At 41.8% G+C, this 18,979-nt stretch overlaps 1 protein-coding gene across 1 annotated transcript in view; it reads left to right on the forward strand.

Moving 5' to 3' along the window:
• Positions 1–870: 870 nt before the first annotated feature.
• The window catches only part of LOC130886536 (meprin A subunit beta-like), a 30,985-nt gene continuing 12,876 nt past the window's right edge, over positions 871–18,979 (forward strand). The window contains exons 1-9 of the mRNA XM_057788449.1: positions 871–933; positions 3,361–3,379; positions 3,933–3,983; positions 4,693–4,733; positions 8,153–8,231; positions 14,980–15,097; positions 16,430–16,608; positions 17,541–17,759; positions 18,367–18,519. Of these exons, the coding sequence (XP_057644432.1) occupies positions 871–933; positions 3,361–3,379; positions 3,933–3,983; positions 4,693–4,733; positions 8,153–8,231; positions 14,980–15,097; positions 16,430–16,608; positions 17,541–17,759; positions 18,367–18,519 (922 nt within the window). The remainder of the gene's footprint in view (positions 934–3,360; positions 3,380–3,932; positions 3,984–4,692; positions 4,734–8,152; positions 8,232–14,979; positions 15,098–16,429; positions 16,609–17,540; positions 17,760–18,366; positions 18,520–18,979) is intronic.

Genomic DNA, 18,979 nt, shown 5'->3' on the forward strand with positions numbered 1-18,979 from the left:
GAGACCACGCCCCAATGGGCTGGTATCTCAGCGGCTATTGGCTGGAGGAGCTTAAGGACCTCCCGCAACACATTCCCATCTGAGTTTGTCTTTGAGAACCTTCAGGAGGGACACACTTCACTATTTTGCTATTTCATATCTGAATACCAAATATGTTCATTTCTAGGTATGTCAATAGATCCGAGACTTTATAAAGTTATAAATTGTCAACAAAGGTTTATTAGTTCAATGACTGATAAGAGTCAGTGGACAGAACTGGCTACATCAAAGTGACATAGGCTATCTGATGGAAGACGCTTCATAAATGTTAATTATTTGAACAAGAGTATAAACTTGGTATATGTATTTCATTATTTAAATATATTCCAGGCTGGCCCCAAATTCACTATGTAGCCAAGATAATCTTGAACTTCAAACCCTCCTTCATTTACCTACTGAGTGCTGAGGTTACAAGCATGCACCACCATGCCTGGTGTATGTGCAGTTGGGGGTGAACCCTGGGCCACATGCATGCCAGACAAGCATTCTACTAACTGACCCACACCTCCGAACTTGCGTGTGTGTGTGTGTGTGTGTGTGTGCATATGTTTCTGTTTGCTCACGTGAACACTCTGTATACCTTACAGACTATACTCCAGTGACAGGTGTTAGCAATTCATTGTTGGCACAGTAAAGAGAGGGAAAAATAGAGGTGTGTTAATGACTGTGGACTTTACCTCCTTGATTGGAAGTGACTACAGCAACAAGATGACTTGGGAGATGAGCCATTAACATGAGGACCAAAGGCCGGAAGTTATGATGAATAGCTTTTAAAAGTTAGCTGTGCAATGACTATGCCAGAGATTACAAGTTTCTGCTGGAAGTCACAGTATGGATGCCTGGCATCGGACTTGGTTCCTCATATGTGCCACATTTCTCCTGGTTTCTGGCTTGGTAAGAAAACAATTGGGGGTCCATTGATATCAATCATTTAATGATAATCATTTGCTCATGTTTTGTTTCATGTATTTCAAAATTTTTATCTTAAATGAGCATTTCTTGCTGGTGGACACGGGATGGCAGAGTATTGGATATAAGAAGTCACTCCGGCAGAGAGGTCCAGAGATTGTGAGAGAAAATTGTATTTTCCTTTCAGTTTCTCTGTTGTGTGACAGGTTTCTTTTGCTAAGACGGAGAATGTGAGTTTTGAAAGCCACTGCTATTGCTGAGTGGCAGACTGATTGCCATTACAGTAAGGACATGGGAGAAGACTGAGAAATGTCAGAGGCGGTGTCCACACTTCAAAGTTTAATATGGAGTTTCCCTTCTGCATCTTTGTGGGTCCAAACTAATCTTCCCTCACTGATGGGCAGTTTGTACCCCAAGCTAGTGCAAGGTCTTAGACAGAATTTCTAATGGCCAAGGAAACCCTTTAATTGGAATTAAAATACATCACATTGACCTGATGGTGTACAGATATGAACGGAGAATTAAGGTGTGAGGTGCTCTTTTACCATGTTTGACTGCGGCTCAGTAGCTTCTCAGAAATCTTTCTGCACATGTGCCAGGATGATCTGTGACGGTGTGTGTGTGATCCTGTATGAGAAAACTAGGGCGTTTGCTGTCGACATGACAGAAGCCATCTGACCCCTTCATCCCCGTGTCTTGTCGAGCATTTCGGAGGATTCTTTACTTCAGCTGTTAGTTTGTATTTGGATGCAATTGGACTTTACACTTACGTGACACACATTACATTTTTACAGCATGTTTTTGCGTGGTACCATATAACTTAATGACACTCATCCAAATCGGGTGGTAACCATGTTACACAAATAATCTGAGACCCAGGAGGGTAAACTAAATTGACTTAACTTAGGGAACCCAGGCATAACTCACAAAGACTGTCTACCAGTTCTGCTGACTTCTTCCTAGGTTAAGTTAAAGGAATAATCAATTATGAAATTTCTCAGAGGGCCAGCGGGAGACAGCCTTCAGTAAGCTGCTTGCCACTGCAGGCAAGGGGACTTCAGTTTGACTCCCAGGACACATATAAAAGGCCAGCTATGATGATATGTGCTTCTAATGCCAATGCTGGGGGGACCAAAATGTGGGGCTTCTGGAGGCTGGTTGATGAGACATCCTCGCCTAATTGATGAGCCATGGGCCCAGCGAGAGACTCTGTGTCAGAAGTAAGGCTATTTATTGGCTCCTGCGCAATAACACCCGTGGATGATTTCTGGCTGTTATAAGCATCCCCCCAAATGCACCTGTGCATAACTCACCCCCAAAATAAATTTCTGATGTTGATTTTAATTTTTATTTACACATTGCGTATGTAACCCTGTAATTTGTTTCCTATCCATTTGAAAATATACGCATTTTAGCCGGGTGCTGGTGGCACAAGCCTTTAATTCTTGCACTTGGGAGGCAGAGGCAACTCTGACATCAAGGCCAGCCTGGTGTACAGGAGAGCCAGGGCTACACAGAGAGAAATTGTTTCAAAAAGAAACAAAAAAGGAAAAGAAGAATACATATTTTTTTTTAAAAATCACAAAATCTACCCATTGGTCCTTTGCTTAGATATTTGGCATTTGTTTTTGAATGTAGAGTCCTGAGAGAGGAATGAAAGTAAACATGATTTTCATGAGGTATGAGGAAAATTTCTGTTATTATTTGGAAACAAATTTTTAGCTCTCCCAAGCATTGCTCCATGAGTGTTACATGACATCGTGTGTAAAGTGAGTGTGTATACCAGAGCTGGAGTCTTGTGCATTGTGTTCTTTTCCAGCTTTGAAGTTGACTTTTTTTCTTTACCTTTAAATTCATTGAACAGGAAGGTACAGTTTCTATAAGAAGTAGGAATATCTGTCTGGACAGAATGTCATGTAAACCCCAACTTGCTTGTCTGACATATATGGAAGAAAACAATATGTCATATTAGTAAAAAGAACTGTGTGGTTGTGAGTTAGAGCCACTATGGCTCATGCTTGTCACCCCAGTACTTAGACGGCTGAGACAGGAGGATTACAGCAAGTTCAAGGTTAGACTTAGACTGAAATGTGAATTCCAGTTTGAACTAAAAGAGAGACTCTGTTCAAAATAAATACAACATTGGGGCCAGTGAGATGGCTCAGCAGGTGGCACAGCCCTGGCCGCCAGCCTTGATGATGGGAGTTTAGTCCTAGGAACTCACACCGGACACAGAGAACTGATCATCTCCAGTTCTGCTCTGTCCGTCACTCACGGACACCATATAAATGAAATAATGAATGAACAAATGGATAAAAAAATCTTAAGGATGATTATAAAAGGAATCTAAAATTGTAACAAATTTATTTATATTATGAAAAAATAATATCTTTTTGTGTGTTTGTTTCACAGCCAGCTCCAGAGAACCTTGGTGAGTCTGCTGGAGATTTGCTCTAGCACGCAGGACAAGAGCGTTATGGGGTGAATGACAGGGACAGAAGCCCAGGGTGTGCCGACCCAAGGAGAAGGCGGCAGACGACAGCGTGACTGCAGCAGTGACCTGAACTTTGCTCAACACTGGCTGGCTCCGTTCACCAGGACCCATCTGCCCAGCTGAAAACAGAAGTGCAAGAACGGCCAATAAAATGGCTTTTGGGTTGAGCGATTTTAGACACTCATTTCCTAGTTAGTCACTCATTCCCACCTTCCACGCTGTGGTTACTCATGTACGGAGTGACCAATGCTATCCCTACAGTCACCTGACACCCAGGGGATGTGGAGAGGACAGAGAATGCATCCAAATCCTCTGTCTAGTCCCCAGTCTGGCTCCCAGGAGGGTCTCAAGGAATGAGAGTTCCCATCAGTTTATCAATGCAAGTTAAATTAGAATCTGAGGCAACAACTTGTTTCCTTCCGATTGTTTGATTAATGAGATCCTCTTTCCTTCATGAACATAACGTCCAATGTGGTTTTTCTTATTTCAGTCAAAGATATAGATGAGGGAATTGATCGAGACATATTCAACATCAATGAAGGTTTGTGGATTTTTCTTCATTCTTTTTTGCTACCATATTTAAAATATTTTTATTATTTGTATGTGTGTGTGTGACACACTACATGTGTAGAGGTCAGAGGACAACATGTCGGAGTCGGTCCTCTTTTCCCACCATATGGGTTCCCAGGACTCGAACTCAGGTGTCAAGGCGTGGTGGCAGGTGCCTTTTACTGTCTGAGCTGTCTCGCAGGGCCCCTCTTAGTTCGTTTTATTATCATATTTTACTTATGTACCATGGTGGCTTTCCTTCTGACATTTTCATGCCTGTATATAACGCATTTGTTCTTGTTTATCCCATTACCCTCTCTATTTCCCTCCTGTTCCCCAGGCTCCAGCAATCTCCACCCTCTTGTCAGTTACTCCCACTCTACTCTCTTGGTTTTTCTCTCCTCTTGGGAACTGATGTGTGTCATTAGGGTTTCTTACAACAGTCTGGGTGTGAGGGGTCATTTACAACTTAATATGGCTACACTGATAAAGAAAATGTCTTTTCTTTATCATGGGCAACTGACAGTGCCTATACTGATAAAGAAAATGTCTCTTCCGCATAAAACAACCATTAACCTGCCTATAGATTCTTGGTAGTGGGATCTTGTGAGCCTTCTCTCTCTGGAACTGTTAAAACATCATCTATTATGTGGTATGCGAACTCAATTCAATAACATGAATTATCTGAATTCTTCTTTTAGGTTTGGGACTGGACCTTTTTGAGGGAGACATCAAACTCAAGGTGAGTTGCAATGGTGAATCACGGAAGCCGGCTGTGAATATCTAAGGATGAATGGGCACAGGCTGCTTGTTGAGACTCTGTTTCTGAAGGTGCAGCTGCCAGTGGCGCTAACTCCCTGAGATGCTGTTCTGGAAGGACTCTCATGTCTACACCTTCATCTTCCATCACTCAGGTTTCTGTGCAGTGAAGGTCACTATCTCACATATGTGGTGCTCTGATTTTAATGGTTGCAGCAATAAGAATTTTCATTTAAAAACAGGACTGCTTTAACTGATTGAGGCAGAATAAAACTGAATTTGTAAATATCTCCCATCTTTTTATCAAAAGAAATAGTAATGATGCTATTATTATTATTCTCCCCTTCCCCATCACTACAAATGGCGAGATCAAGGAAGGGCTGGCTCTCCCAAAGCAGCTCTTAGAGTGCTGATCCTGACCTAGCTGTCATGACGCCATGCTGAGTACATGTGTAGATGTATATGCAGAGTGAGGGGGTTTAAAACTTCAGTATCTTACTGGACACACCTTTAAACCCAGCACTCAGGCAGAAGCTTGTTGGTCTCTGAGTTCAAGCAGCCTGGTCTACATGGTAAGTTCCAGGACAGCCAGAGCTGCACAGTAAAACCCTGTCCCCCGCCCCAAAAAAACAAAGCAAAACAAACCAACCAACCAACAAACAAAAGTTCAATGTCTTAGGCACTTTTTAAAAAGAAAATCAAGAGCCGGGCGGTGGTGGCGCACGCCTTTAATCCCAGCACTCGGGAGGCAGAGACAGGCGGATCTCTGTGAGTTCGAGACCAGCCTGGTCTACAAGAGCTAGTTCCAGGACAGACTCCAAAACCACAGAGAAACCCTGTCTCAAAAAACCAAAAAAAAAAAAAAAAAAAGAAAATCAAGAGATCATTGTTTGTTTGCCACGTTTTTAAAATTTTAAGAACTTAACTATCCCTTTGTAGGTGTTGGAGTCAAACAGAGATACTTAATGTGTTGGTAATTCTTATATTGGAATTATTTTGTAAGTTTATGTAAACTTACAAAAACAGACAAATTAACAAGATCATTCATAATTTACAATATACCTGGCCTCAGACACAGACATTATTAGATAGAGCTTAGTGATCTGCAAAACCCCACAATTTCCCCCAGAACTCTGCAGTCACTCCCTTGTATCCCATATCAGAGACTCATCTCTCAGGCCCTCTTTAAAGAAGCAGAGCTGTGAGCTAGGCCTGGCACGCTGCTAGGCAGCCGAAGCAGGACAGCTACAGGTTCAAAGCCTGCCTGGGCTACCCAATCTCATCACAAAAACTCAAACTGAGGTGGGGATACAGTGTAATGAGGCTCTTTCTGAGTTTGATCCCAATAGCTCAAAAAGAAGGGGATGTGGAGGGGCAGGAGAGGAAGAGGAAAAAGGAGGGAAGGTGGAGAAAGTGGAGGGAAAGGAAGAGAAGAGGAAAAGAGAGGGAGAGAGTAGGGAAGCAATGCAGAGGAATTAAGGATGGAGGAAAGAGGGGAAGGGGGAGGAAAGGGAAGGGATGAAGAGAAGGGCATAGAAGGGAGAGAGGATGACAGGGTAGGAAGAAGAGAAGAAAGGGAAATGGGGAAGAGAGTTGCCACCGAAAGCTTTCCCCTGGTCCTGGACCCTCCTTTATCTCTGCTTCTTCTTCTCACATGAGCCAGGGCATCACACAAGCCCTCTGTGCTGAGGACTGCAGTGGGTGACTCTAGCCCTGCCCTGTCCCTGAGCCCCAGGCTCCCATGGTACACTGCATGTGAACGTCTACAAGACACTGCAAATCTCAGATGTCCTCTGACCCTCCCCACTAGAACCCTCCCCTAGAATCTTCCTCTCCAGCTGGTCATCATTCTAGAATCTTCCTCTCCAGCTGGTCATCACTCTAGAATCTTCCTCTCCAGCTGGTCATCATTCTAGAATCTTCCTCTCCAGCTGGTCATCATTCTCGAATCTTCCTCTCCAGCTGGTCATCATTGTTTCACTTCCTTCATCTCAAGGAAACACATAAAAACTTCAGGAGTCCCCTTTGCTCCTAAGCTATCCCCACCCCTTCCCAGCCCATTAGTGCTCCCTGCCATCCTGTCTATGACTCTCCTGAGTCATACACTTTCCCCAGCATCATAATCCAAGCCCTGTCCTTTTGTTCCTTGTACGTGTCTCATAGCCTTCAAACTCATCCTCCTGCTTCAAATATTGCATTTCCCTCTCTATAATCTTTTCCTCCTGGAAGCCCATTTCCCATAGTAAAGTTATCTTCTAAATGGGTGGTTGTGGCAGAGATGACTCCATGGATAAAACACCTGCTTTTCAAGTTTGCAGACCTTGCTGCATTTACTACCCAGGCATTTCTGTTGCCTGGGATGACGTTTGTTATATTGCCAGAGTAGATACACTATTAAAACATCATTCATATTCATTATAACGTTTAAATTACATTACAAATATTTTTTATTCATCTCTTTTATCCTATGCGTATTAGTATTTTGCTGGCATGTATCTCTGTACCGTGTGTATGTCTGGGGCCACTGGAGCCATAAGAGGTCATTGAGTCACCTGGAACTGGGGTTATGGGTTATGGGTGGTTTTGAGTTACCACATGGGTGCTGGAAATAAACTGGGCCCTCTGCAAGAACAGCAAATGCTCTAACAGCTGAGTCCTCTCTCCAGGCCCTCCTTCAGAAAAATTTGAAAATTTTTATCCATCTTATGTCTGCTTTTTTTTGCCTGAGATGCATATTTTTAAAGTTTGGTTTAGTTATCACTTTCCTTCTGCATTTATTTATTTGCACATGTGTGAGCCTGCGTTTATTTATGTATATCATATGTACGCTGTGTGTGTGTATCTGTGTGAGCCTGCTTTTGTTTGTATATATCATATGCATGCTGTGTGTGTGAGATGGCATGAAATTATGTGTACCATATTTATGCTGTGTGTGCCTGTGTGTTTGAGCCTGTGTGAGGTTACATGTACCACATGCATGCAGTTGCTCATGGCTGCCAGAAGATGGCACTGGATCCTCTAGAGTTACAGGCAATTGTGAACTGTTCATGTGGGTGCTGGGAACTGAACTTAAATCCTTTTAAAGGGCAGTAAGCAGCCTTAACTATGGAGATATCAATAGCCTGTTCTTATGTGTTTTTAATATTTAAACATCTAACAGTACTTATAGTGGAGTTTCCAGCAATCTTTTTTGAGTATCATTTCTTCTTTAGCTTCATGTTAAATATATAAATTAGTTAGTTATTTCCATAAACTTTATTAAAGTATGGCCAAAATTCAGACTCATGCCCCATTGGTTTGAGCTACCAGGAAGAACTGTAAATTCTACTTATTTCCAGATTGATTATTGATTGGCTTTGTCTAGTTTACCTAACTGATCCTTTTTGCATTTATTTTTGACAGCCGCAAGGGAAGAGTTCCATCATTGGAGACATCTTTAGATGGCCACATACCATTCCGTATGTTCTAGATGATAGCTTGGGTTAGTACGCACTTTGGAGTATCCACAGCAACTGTGTATTCCTGGAATGATAGATTAATGTCTACCAGAATGGCCTTGTGTGGTGCTAAGGCTTTTGTTGTTCCTCTGTGTGGCTATGTACATTCACTTTTTAAAAAAAAATAAGCAAAATGTAGAATTAAAAATCTTAAATAATTCAGCCTGAATATATGTTGGGTTTTGATCCATTTAAGAATAATTCAGTCAACCTTGATGGAGATTACTTACTTTGTGTTGAATGCTTTGGTTGGAAGCATCACCTCAGCCCCTAACATCCCTATACCCAAGGAGTCTGGGATATTTGGTGGAAAGTTCCATTCCAAGCCACCGCCCTGGGAGTTGCCTTAGTTCAAACATAGAGATTAAGGAAACACTTGGTTTTAATAAGGCTTGCTCTAGATTTTATTGCTATTTTTAATTCATATTCTCTTTCTTTCACCCTCTCTCCCTCCTCCCTCTCTCTCTCTCTCTCTCTCTTTTCTTCCTTCATCCCCCCCCTTCTCACTCCCTCCGCTCACACTTCCTCTCCTGCCCCTCTCTGTGTGTCTGTGGATGTGAGTGTAGTTCTGTGGCAGACAGAGAAGAGTGCTGGATCCCCTGGAACTAGAGTTACAGTCAGTTGTGAACCCCCTGACGTGCACTGGGGACTCAGGTTGGGTCCTCTGGAAGAGCAGTGCTTGCTCTTGACCATAAGCTATCTCTGCAGCCCCAATAGTCTTTTTTTTAAAGCAACATTTCCTCATGTTTAGGTATTTATTTATTCCTTGCAGAGTTAATGGTAGAACCCAGGCCTTGGGTATGCTAGCAGATGGAATACCACGGATCACTACCATGTCATAAGTGATTATAAAAACAGATTTATGTTTATTCCTTCTAGTTATGTGTATGTGTATATATCTGGTGAGTGAATACCTCATGTTTGCAGTGCTGGCAGAGGCCAGAAAAGACACTGAATCCCCGTGAACTGCTTGGAGTCATTGCATGTCGATTTTAGGAATCGAATTTCAGTCCTTTAGCTGAGCAGTACAAAAGCTTAACTATTGAGCCAGTCCCACAACCTTAGTCCCAGCACAGGGTGTAAAAATGAGTAAAAATTCACAAAATAACCAATCAAACAAATTTATAGAAAATGGCTTTGCTTTGCCAAGATTTTATTTTGCCAAGTCCAGGTGTTAACAAGAGTCCACTATCTTTTATCTTTTCAGAAAATATATAGTTCCTAACTTAGTGGCAAATTATTAAAAAGTCAGAAGAGGGCTGGGGAGATGACAAGCTTGAGGATGGGAATTCAGAAATCATCTAAATAAATGCTTGCTGTGTATAGGAACTAACTATAATTGAGGAACCCCAGAGCAACGTGGCTATGGAGACTAGCCATATTGGAAAACTCTGAGTTTGATTGAGAGACCTTCCCTTAATGATTAAGGTAGAGGAGCCATGGAGTATGAGTTCTGAAATCATCCTCAGACTCCACATCCTGTGCACACTCCTGAAGAGGTCAATTCAGATGCCAAGATTCTGAAGTAATATTGGTTACATCCGCACCCATATCCATTAACTAATGTTATTTATTTGTACTCTCAGCTTTGGTCTTTGATCATTTATAGAAGTTGGCCAAAATATATGTTTTCTATTTTATACTGGAATTTTTAATCCACCCTTCATGTTTATTCTTTCATCCAGAGCAGTATGTTTTTTTAAAGCTTTATTTATTTATTACATATACAGTGTTCTATCTGCATGTATGCCTGCAGGCCAGAAGAGAGTTCCAGATCTCATTACAGATGGTTGTGAGCCACCATGTAGTTGCTGGGAATTGAACTCAGGACCTCTGGAAGAATAGCCAGTGCTCTTAACCTCTGAGCCATCTCTCCAGCCCCAGCAGTGTGGTTTTTTACAACAGGCACAGGATTTTTTAATTTTCTTGGGGAGGTATGTTCTCCACAGTGATTGGGAATGACTGGACCACATCTGATCTGGAGGCTTGTGAGAAGCTCCCCAAGGAATTTCATGATGGTAACAGTTGCCTTGTCTGTTTCTTGTTGATCTACATTCATTGGTCCAATGTCAGCCTTTACTGCATCTTCCACATAGTCCAGAAGATTGACACCTTCTATTTTGTCATTCCCAGAGGAAACATTATTTCTAGGAATACCTTCTCAGATGTCCTATTCTACCACAATTAAAACATTTAGTATTTTAATGTCTCTTCATATCTTTGGAAACTGTTTCTCCTACCCAAGCCTCAATATTATAGTCAAATGACTCAACATTGACTGTGTGTAGCATCCATTCAGCCATTGGTGCTGATCTGACCTTTAAAGGTCCAAGTATCTTTTTGCATTCTACTTTGGCATTTTCAAAAGCCAGAGATTCAATATGTATTTGTCTAGCTTCTAGATATGTTACTTCTATTTGTACAGCTTCAGTTAATCTTTGTAAAAAGTCACTAAAGGGTTCTCTTGGGCCTTGTATGACCTTAGTATATGATTCAATTCTGCTTCCTAGTTCTTGAATCCTGTTCAAAGCATTTAAGGCTTTTGTGTGGCATAGGGACAAGATGTGATCATTGTAAATAGCTTGGCTCCATGAATCAGCATAGGGGCCCTTGCCAAGAATTTGACCTTGGGAAGCCTCCAACCCTTTAACTCTACCTTGCTGCTCTAGAGCTTTAGCCTCCTCTCTCCAATAGCTCTTCCACCATAACTGCAGCCTGTCTTCTAGCACCACTGAGATTAATTAAAACCAATATTTGAGAAACCCATGTCTTTACCATCTCCCTAACAAATAGTGAATGTATGCCATAAGATACTACTGCTTGCTTAATTTCTTGTAGATCTTTCATACTTATAGGTATCCATTTACATTCTTTATATCCATTTGAGTATTGAATATTTGCTGACTTTTCAGAGAAAATAATATGGTAAATAGTAGTTAAAAGTCATCTCTGGTAAGTCATCTCTGACTCTGAGAGGTACTGGTGATGCTAAACCCTTTGCCTATACTGCCTCTCCTTGCTTATCAGTTCTGACAAATTCCTCAACCAATTCAAATCTTTTACTCATTCTACACATGTGATTCTAAGGTTTAAAATTTTTCCTTTAATGCTATCGTCTCATCTTTAGATATTATCTGGTATTACTAACAAATTTAGTCAGTTACTTAAAATCTGCATACAGAGGTTTGAGTTGGGCAGAATATCAAGGAACCCACAGCTGGCAGGCAGTTGCAAGTAGCAAAACTATTGGTCAAAGCTTGGTATTTGCAGATCCAAACTGGAAATGCAAGCCAGAGCAGCCCCTGCTCTGAGAGTCAGAGCTAGACCTGATCATAGCAGGTCTGGCAGAAGTTGTGGAGGAGTTTTTGCAAAAAGCCGTGAGTGGCAGCAAGTCAACCACTTAGTAGGTGGTACCAAGCCAAATGAGCAAAGGCAGCAGGAAATTGCCAAGTCACCATGCAGCAGGCCAGCCAAACGGTGTGCAGCTGTGATCCAGGAGGGTAGTTCAGCTGCAGAATGGTAGTTTAGCTGCATGGGGTAGGAGAAGGCCACAGACAGGGTTCTGGGCAAGGTCCAGCAATGGCATGAACTCTGCCATGTTGGGCGTCAATTTGTTGGCATACAAAAGAGTTCCACAATAGCCTGAAATGGAGTATAACAAAGGTTTATTTGTCTGGGGATAAACTCACAGAAAGAGTAAAGATCCGCAGTCCTCTGCATGTGCTGGGAACTGGAACTGAATCCAGTAGCCAAGAGGCCCACACATGCTTTTCATTACATGAGACTATGCCCATTGTGGGCTGGTATTTGAAAGGCCATTGGCTAAAGGAGTTCCCACAGCTTCCACCCACATGCACACACATGTGCACAATACACACACACAAAGGAAAAGGGTGAGGATAGTCAAAAGAATCTAATACAAAACTAAAAAAAAAAAGCTTTTCATACAAAAGAAATTCAATTATGAGCTAGGTGTGGTGGGGCACACCTGTCATTCCAGCTGTCCTCTGGAGAAAAGGCAGATGATCCTGAGCCCAAGACCTGACCAGGGTAAATGAGAGATGGCAGAGACAAAGACAGATAAAGACACACAGAGAGAAACATAAAGAGAAAGAGATAGACACAGAGAGAGACAGCCAAACAGAGACAGACAGAAAGACATAGAGACAGGCAGAGAGAGGCAGACAGGGAGAGCTGACAGAGACACACAGAGAACACAAACCAGCCTGGCTCAATTGTAAAGAGCTCAGTTTCTCTGTGAACTGGAGAAGCAGTGCCTCTGATGAATATGAGTCTGAAAAACACCCTTTGGGGGAAATATGTAAAATAATGTCTCTTAAGAATCAATCATTTCTAGAGATGCTGCTGTGCCTTTTGATGACCTCAGCAATGACGTAGGTGGAGCTGTTGTCAGTGACAGAGCTGAAGGTGATAAGGTAGCAACATGGACGACTGAATGTGAAAGCAGAGCCGCAGTCACACACATAGGAAGGTACACAAGGAAAAGGTCAGGACTTTCTCCAACCATAGCGATTGGTTATCAGTCCCAGGCAAACACAAGCAGAGTGGACTGCACTGAAGTCTGATTCCACATAAATATTGCTAAAATATAAGAGGAGTCTCATTCATCTTTGTCTTGTACTTCTGTGTTCATTTCTCCCCCCCCCCCCCGCCACTCCCCAATTTTTGCTAGTGTGTCCACTATCCCAATCAAAGAATTGCAGTATACGCCACCCCAGAATCTGCCCGCAGATGTGGCCCACCCTGTAACAGCTGGTTAGAATTACCATAATACACACATTTGCCTTGCCACAGTATTTGAAAAAGAACTTGCATTTCTGTTACCATAGCAGGAAAAGAGCCGCTTCTGCTCCACTCCATGCAGGAGCGTGTTTTGCAGTTTTCCAGCAACCTCGTGTCCTTCCACAGCATGCTCCTTGCTCGCCTCTTGCTGATAACTGCTAGAGTTTAATTTATTTGCTTCCCTCCTTGATAACTTTACTGATTCTGATTTCAGTTTTTCATTTGTTTTGCTTTTGTTTTTTTTTCTTCTTCATGTAACATTGGTTAAAAAAAAAATCCAGAAATATGACAGAAAGGTGGAATAAACATAAAATTTGCACATTCTTTGGTAATGTTTCTTATAACTACAAAGCTTTGCTACAAATTTATGCATTTCCCTCAAAGCAGTAATCAATGTCTGTCTGTGTGATCCCTAAATATCATCGTAGACTATAAAATGTAATACCATAATTACATTCCTAATAGAATTAGTATGTCTGCTTTTGAATGTTTATATTGAACTTTAACACTTTGTATTACTTGGGTTATTTTGCTCTGGTTAAAAATGGCTCAAGTAGAAAAACAGTCCCATCCATATTAAGACAGTGCACAAAAGTGTAGGTAAAATGTGTACAGTTACTTCACTTTAGATAACTAGAATTGTCCTTTATTTCTCCACCTGTGTAGAAGGGATCTGTACTTTGTACTGCAAGGCAGTCTCTTGAGTCTTCATGGTGTCTTCTCCACGCACAGCTGAAGTTTGGAGCACTAGGTCATTACTTTCTTCGTTATAATTTTTAATAAATTGGATAGGTAGTATCACATATGTGATTAAACTGATGTGGCTGTCTTTTTTAAAAAAGTTAAGGCACAGTTTTTCAGTCTTAGGTTAAACAATGTCCTTTGAACATGTTAAAATTCATGAGAATTGGGATTTTGGTGTATCAGTATTTGATAGAAACAGTGGTTATAAATTTGTTGACTTTGAGATATTTTTACTTAAAGAGCAGAAAACTAACACAAGGAGAGTTAGGGGAACAGGTGCTAGAAATCTTAGTGTTATTATCTGAATAAAACAGAATAAACAAGTATTAGGAACTATTTATATTGGTCAACTGTTGCAGTGTGGTTTTGCGTAAATTTGAAATCTTGGTCTATTCTTTCCTTGTATCATTTCAAAGCAAACTTGAAAATATTTTGTCTGTAATACACAGAGACAACTCTACCTTGAAAAAGAAAAGAATTCAGCATAGATTCTCCAATTCAAATAAACAAATTTTTATATAATTAAAATTATGGTTTTCTAGGTTTTTCTGGTTCTTTAAGTTAATGTATTGCATTTTTCTTGTTGTATCTTTAAATGACATTATTTATCTATTCTGTTTGTGTATGTGCCACAGTGTACATGTGGACTCAGAGGACCCTTGTAGGTCTCAGGAACTACTCTAATGCCGGGCGGTGGTGGCACACACGTTTAATCCCAGCACTCGGGAGGCAGAGCCAGGTGGATCTCTGTGAGTTTGAGACCAGCCTGGGCTACAAGAGCTAGTTCCAGGACAGGCTCCAAAGCTACAGAGAACCCCTCTCTTGAAAAAGCAAAAGAAAAAAAAAGGAACTACTCCAATGTTTGCTGAGATCCTGGGATTTTCAGGAACTTCCTTCATCCTTGGGATGAGAAGAATTTCCCACATGAGCCAGGTCAAGCATTCTACAAACGACCCACACTTAGCCAAGGCCTGTGGTAGTAAAGACACACGGTAAATGGACAGCTTACCCTAGTCGAGGTCTCTGCAGCTTGTGATGCTTTCACACATGTTCTGCTTGGTTCTCAGAAGGATGAAATTCTCCTCTCAGAGCTTTACTATCGGGCCCCGATTCCATCTGACTCTAAGACAGTGATGTGGTAACCTTATTTTAAGAATCTCAGTGCACACTTTTGTCTTCCGTCAGATATGAATGCTAAAGGAGTTATCCTCAAAGCCTTCGAGCGCTACCGCCTTAAAACATGCATCGACTTCAAGCCCTGGTCTGGAGAAGCTAACTACATATCAGTGTTCAAGGGCAGTGGGTAAGTTCAAGGGTTACCTGGTAAGGTTCTGAGGTGGCTATTGTTCTCCAAAGAACAATAGACTCCACAGTAATCATTCAAGGTCTGGACTTTCAGGTGGGGCCACAACTTCCTTTACTATCTGGGCAGAGCATGACCTTTAGACCTGCCTTCTCTGGCCATAAAATAAACTTTTTTACAATATTAGAGGGCCTGCCTGGTATGTGTCCATCCCTGGGTTAGGGTCACAGTACTATGAAAAGGAACGAGTAGGAAAGAACAAGGAGAAAAGGGGAGAAAGGAAAAAAGCAAAGAAAGGAAGGAAAGAGCAGTCAACCTGGTACTACAGAGATGGCTCAGTTGCTGAAATCCTTGCTGTAAGCAAAAAGACCTCCTGAGTTTGGATCCCCAGCACCATTTAAAAAAACCTTGATGAGACAGGCCACTTTTCATTCAGGGGGATAGGAGCAGATTCACTGATGTCACTGGCCAGCCAGCCTAGTCAAATTACTGAGTTTCAGGTTCTGTGAGAGACCCTATCTCAAAATGTAAGGTGGAGGGTAACTGAGGAAGACATGCTTCTGGCCTCCACACGCATACACACCTACATAAACATGTGTACACAGATGCACATTCAGGAAAACACATAAGAAAACTGAAAATGGTTTCTTACACACAACCAGACTACCAAAGTCAACAAATAGTAAGTGTGAATGGACGCCATTTATCCTATAGCCCTGTGAGCTTCATCTCATTGACAACGGAATATTCCTTATACTCCCTGTTAGTAAAATGTACTGTGCATAGTGTGTGAGTTCATTTTAGCTGAGTAAGTCTTACTACCTGAAAGGTGGCAGTGTCATTGATCTGAACACAGTGATTCTGAGTGATTGTTGTCCCTATTAAACTCCTATCTGTTAACTGATGAGATGACTCAGTGGCTAAGACCCTAGATGCTCTTGTAGGGAAATGCACTCTGTTCCCAGCACCGTGTTAGCTGGCTCACACACATTTGTGATTCTAGTTCCAGGGGCTCAGCTCCCTCTTATGACTTCTGGGGTATCCAACCACATACTTAGACCTAGACAGACACTCACAGGAATAAACTATGAAATTAGGAAACAAAACAACTCATGGTGAAGGGCATAGCAATGCCCATTTAGAAAGGGTTGCGATTCCCAGGATGAACGCGGCTGAGTTCTCACTTTGTTTATGCTGAGAGCAGTTCCATGTCCACACTCAGTAAGAGGACATAGGCAGTTAAACAAGTGGGCTAGGCAGTGAGGCCTCTGTCTTGTGACCTCGTGTTCCTCGTGCAAACAGTCTATCCCTGGTCTGCACACTCTTCATCAGGTGCTGGTCTTCCGTGGGAAACTGGCATGTTGGGAAGCAGGAGCTGTCCATCGGGGAAAACTGTGACAGAATAGCAACTGTTCAACACGAGTTCCTCCATGCCCTGGGATTCTTGCATGAGCAGTCTCGTTCTGACCGAGATGACTATGTCACTATAGTTTGGGACAGGATTCTATCAGGTATGTTTCGCTTATATACTGAGCTATAGGTCAACTTTCTGAGGATGTTTGCATCAGGACCAGCCTGGCAATGGGTGTCTGTGCTTTGATACCAGATGTACTTGACTGTGTCTACAAATTCATCTGATATCAAATTGCAACCAGTTGTCCAATAGCAGGAGGCTAAGCAGCCTGGTGTCTTCTCTAAATACGTTCAGGGTAATGTTTTAAAATGATTACCTATGGAGCTCATGATGGCTTAAAAAATAACGTTTTGAATTTACCATTATCTTTATATACATATATGGGCAAGAAGATGATATTCTGCTATGTACATGTTAATAAAATAGCACATTTAGAGCCTCATTAAAATAAACTGAGTCACCATGCTTGTCTCTTCATGAAGTATTTTTTTGTGAGAACACATTTGTTGCAAAGACACTTTTTTTGAAATTTTATAATAATATGTGCTGTTATGAACTATAGTCAATGTAATTTAAAAGCAAGTGCAAGAATCCCAATAACCTTTGAGTCCTCAATGATGTCCATCTTTTCTATTGACTCTTGACCATGTTATCAACACAGGGTCCCATTTTAGCATACTCACTAAAGTCCTGCTTTTACCCGGTCTGCTGTGAGCACATTAAAGCATCAACATTGCTAGCGGGTGACTCTGAATGTTTCCACAGTTTCATAGAACCTTCCTTCCCAACAACAATCAGTAGAAATTAGACTTTGGGCTGGACAGGAAGTGTCAAGTTGTTAGTATGACTGTTGCTATCACAGTTGTGCATAATAGCAGGTCCAAAGACAGGGGTGTCCGGAACAGGTGACACTCAGGAGATAATGTGCACAAAGTTTGCTCTATTACATTTTCGATTTCTCAGTTTAGAGTGTTTAGTAAGAGCAACTTCATTTTTTGAACATAAAATAATTTCTTAAAATATATCCAGGCAGAGAATACAATTTCGACATATTCAGTGACAGTGTGTCCGATTCCCTGAATGTACCCTATGACTACACCTCGGTCATGCACTACGGTAAAACAGCTTTCCAGAACGGAACAGAGCCCACCATTGTCACAAAGATCTCGGACTTTGAAGATGTGATTGGCCAACAAATGGACTTCAGTGACTATGACGTGTTGAAGCTGAACCGGCTGTACAACTGCTGTAAGTGATGCACACCTTGAAATGACCTCTCCTTGCTGGATAAGGGGTGTTCTGGACACCTTTCAGGTCTCTGAGATCATAAGTTTGATTTAAAAAAATATCAGAATATCACCCAGGTCTCAATCTACTAGCCATTTTCAGCACTTGTCTTCTTACAAAGTTTGCCTTGAGATTTACTAAAGCAGCCGGAGACCTTGCAGAAATGAGCCCCATGCTGACTGTCGAAGGGTTTGCTAATTAAAATGCACACCGTTTCTATATTCAAGCCTCTTTTAAGCCATAATGAAATGTGCAGTTGTCCCGTAAGTGAGACAAAATGACCTTTGCTGTGGCATTAAGGTTTGACTAACAGGAGAAATATTGACTCGGTTTTCCACAAACAGACAGAAGAAAGGGTTGTTGTGGACTGGGTATTCACACACACAAACTAAGTTTGTTTTGGGCTTCTGCAGGCAGAGAAGTGTCTTCCAGTCAGCAGGTCACACAGTCAACCAGATGTTCCCTTTTCAGTGACATTCCTCACAATTCTGTGACCAGCTCAGGTTTGACCGCTTATGTCACTGTGTTGAACAAATGCTCACATCGGTTTCCTTCTTTGCTTTTGTAGCTTCTTCACTGAGTTTTATGGACTCCTGCGATTTTGAGTTGGAAAATATCTGTGGCATGATCCAAAGTTCAGGGGACAATGCTGACTGGCAAAGGGTTTCACAGGCCCCCGGGGGCCCAGAGAACGATCACTCCAATATGGGCCAATGCATAGGTAACGGATTTCAGGATCAGTGGCTCCAGCCTTCTTCTTCAGTCTGAAAGATGGGTGATTCATCTCTCATTTCTATCAGAATTATTGTTGGTTTTAAGATAATCCGTATTTATTATTCCAAATCATGTCTATGTGTGTGAGGTCAGGGTGTTCAAATGTGAGTGCAGGCACCCTTAAAGGAGCAGAGGCCTTAAATTCTCTGCAGTTACAAGCAGTTGTGAGCTGCCTAACATGGGTACAGGGAATGGAACTCTGGTCTGTTGCAAGAACATTAGGTGCATTGAACCACTGAGCAATTTCCCCATCTCCTCTATCAGAATTATTATTGGTAGCCCATTCAGTTTCTCCGAAGGAATGAGACTTGTGCACGGGAATGAGATGCCATTTCTCTGCCTTACTCAGATTGGCTTCCACTCTACATCTCACAGCTTGCTTCTGTGCGGTCTCCCTCAGTACCTAT

Source organism: Chionomys nivalis, chromosome 14 (genome assembly GCF_950005125.1).
Source record: "Chionomys nivalis chromosome 14, mChiNiv1.1, whole genome shotgun sequence".
NCBI lineage: Eukaryota > Metazoa > Chordata > Mammalia > Rodentia > Cricetidae > Chionomys > Chionomys nivalis.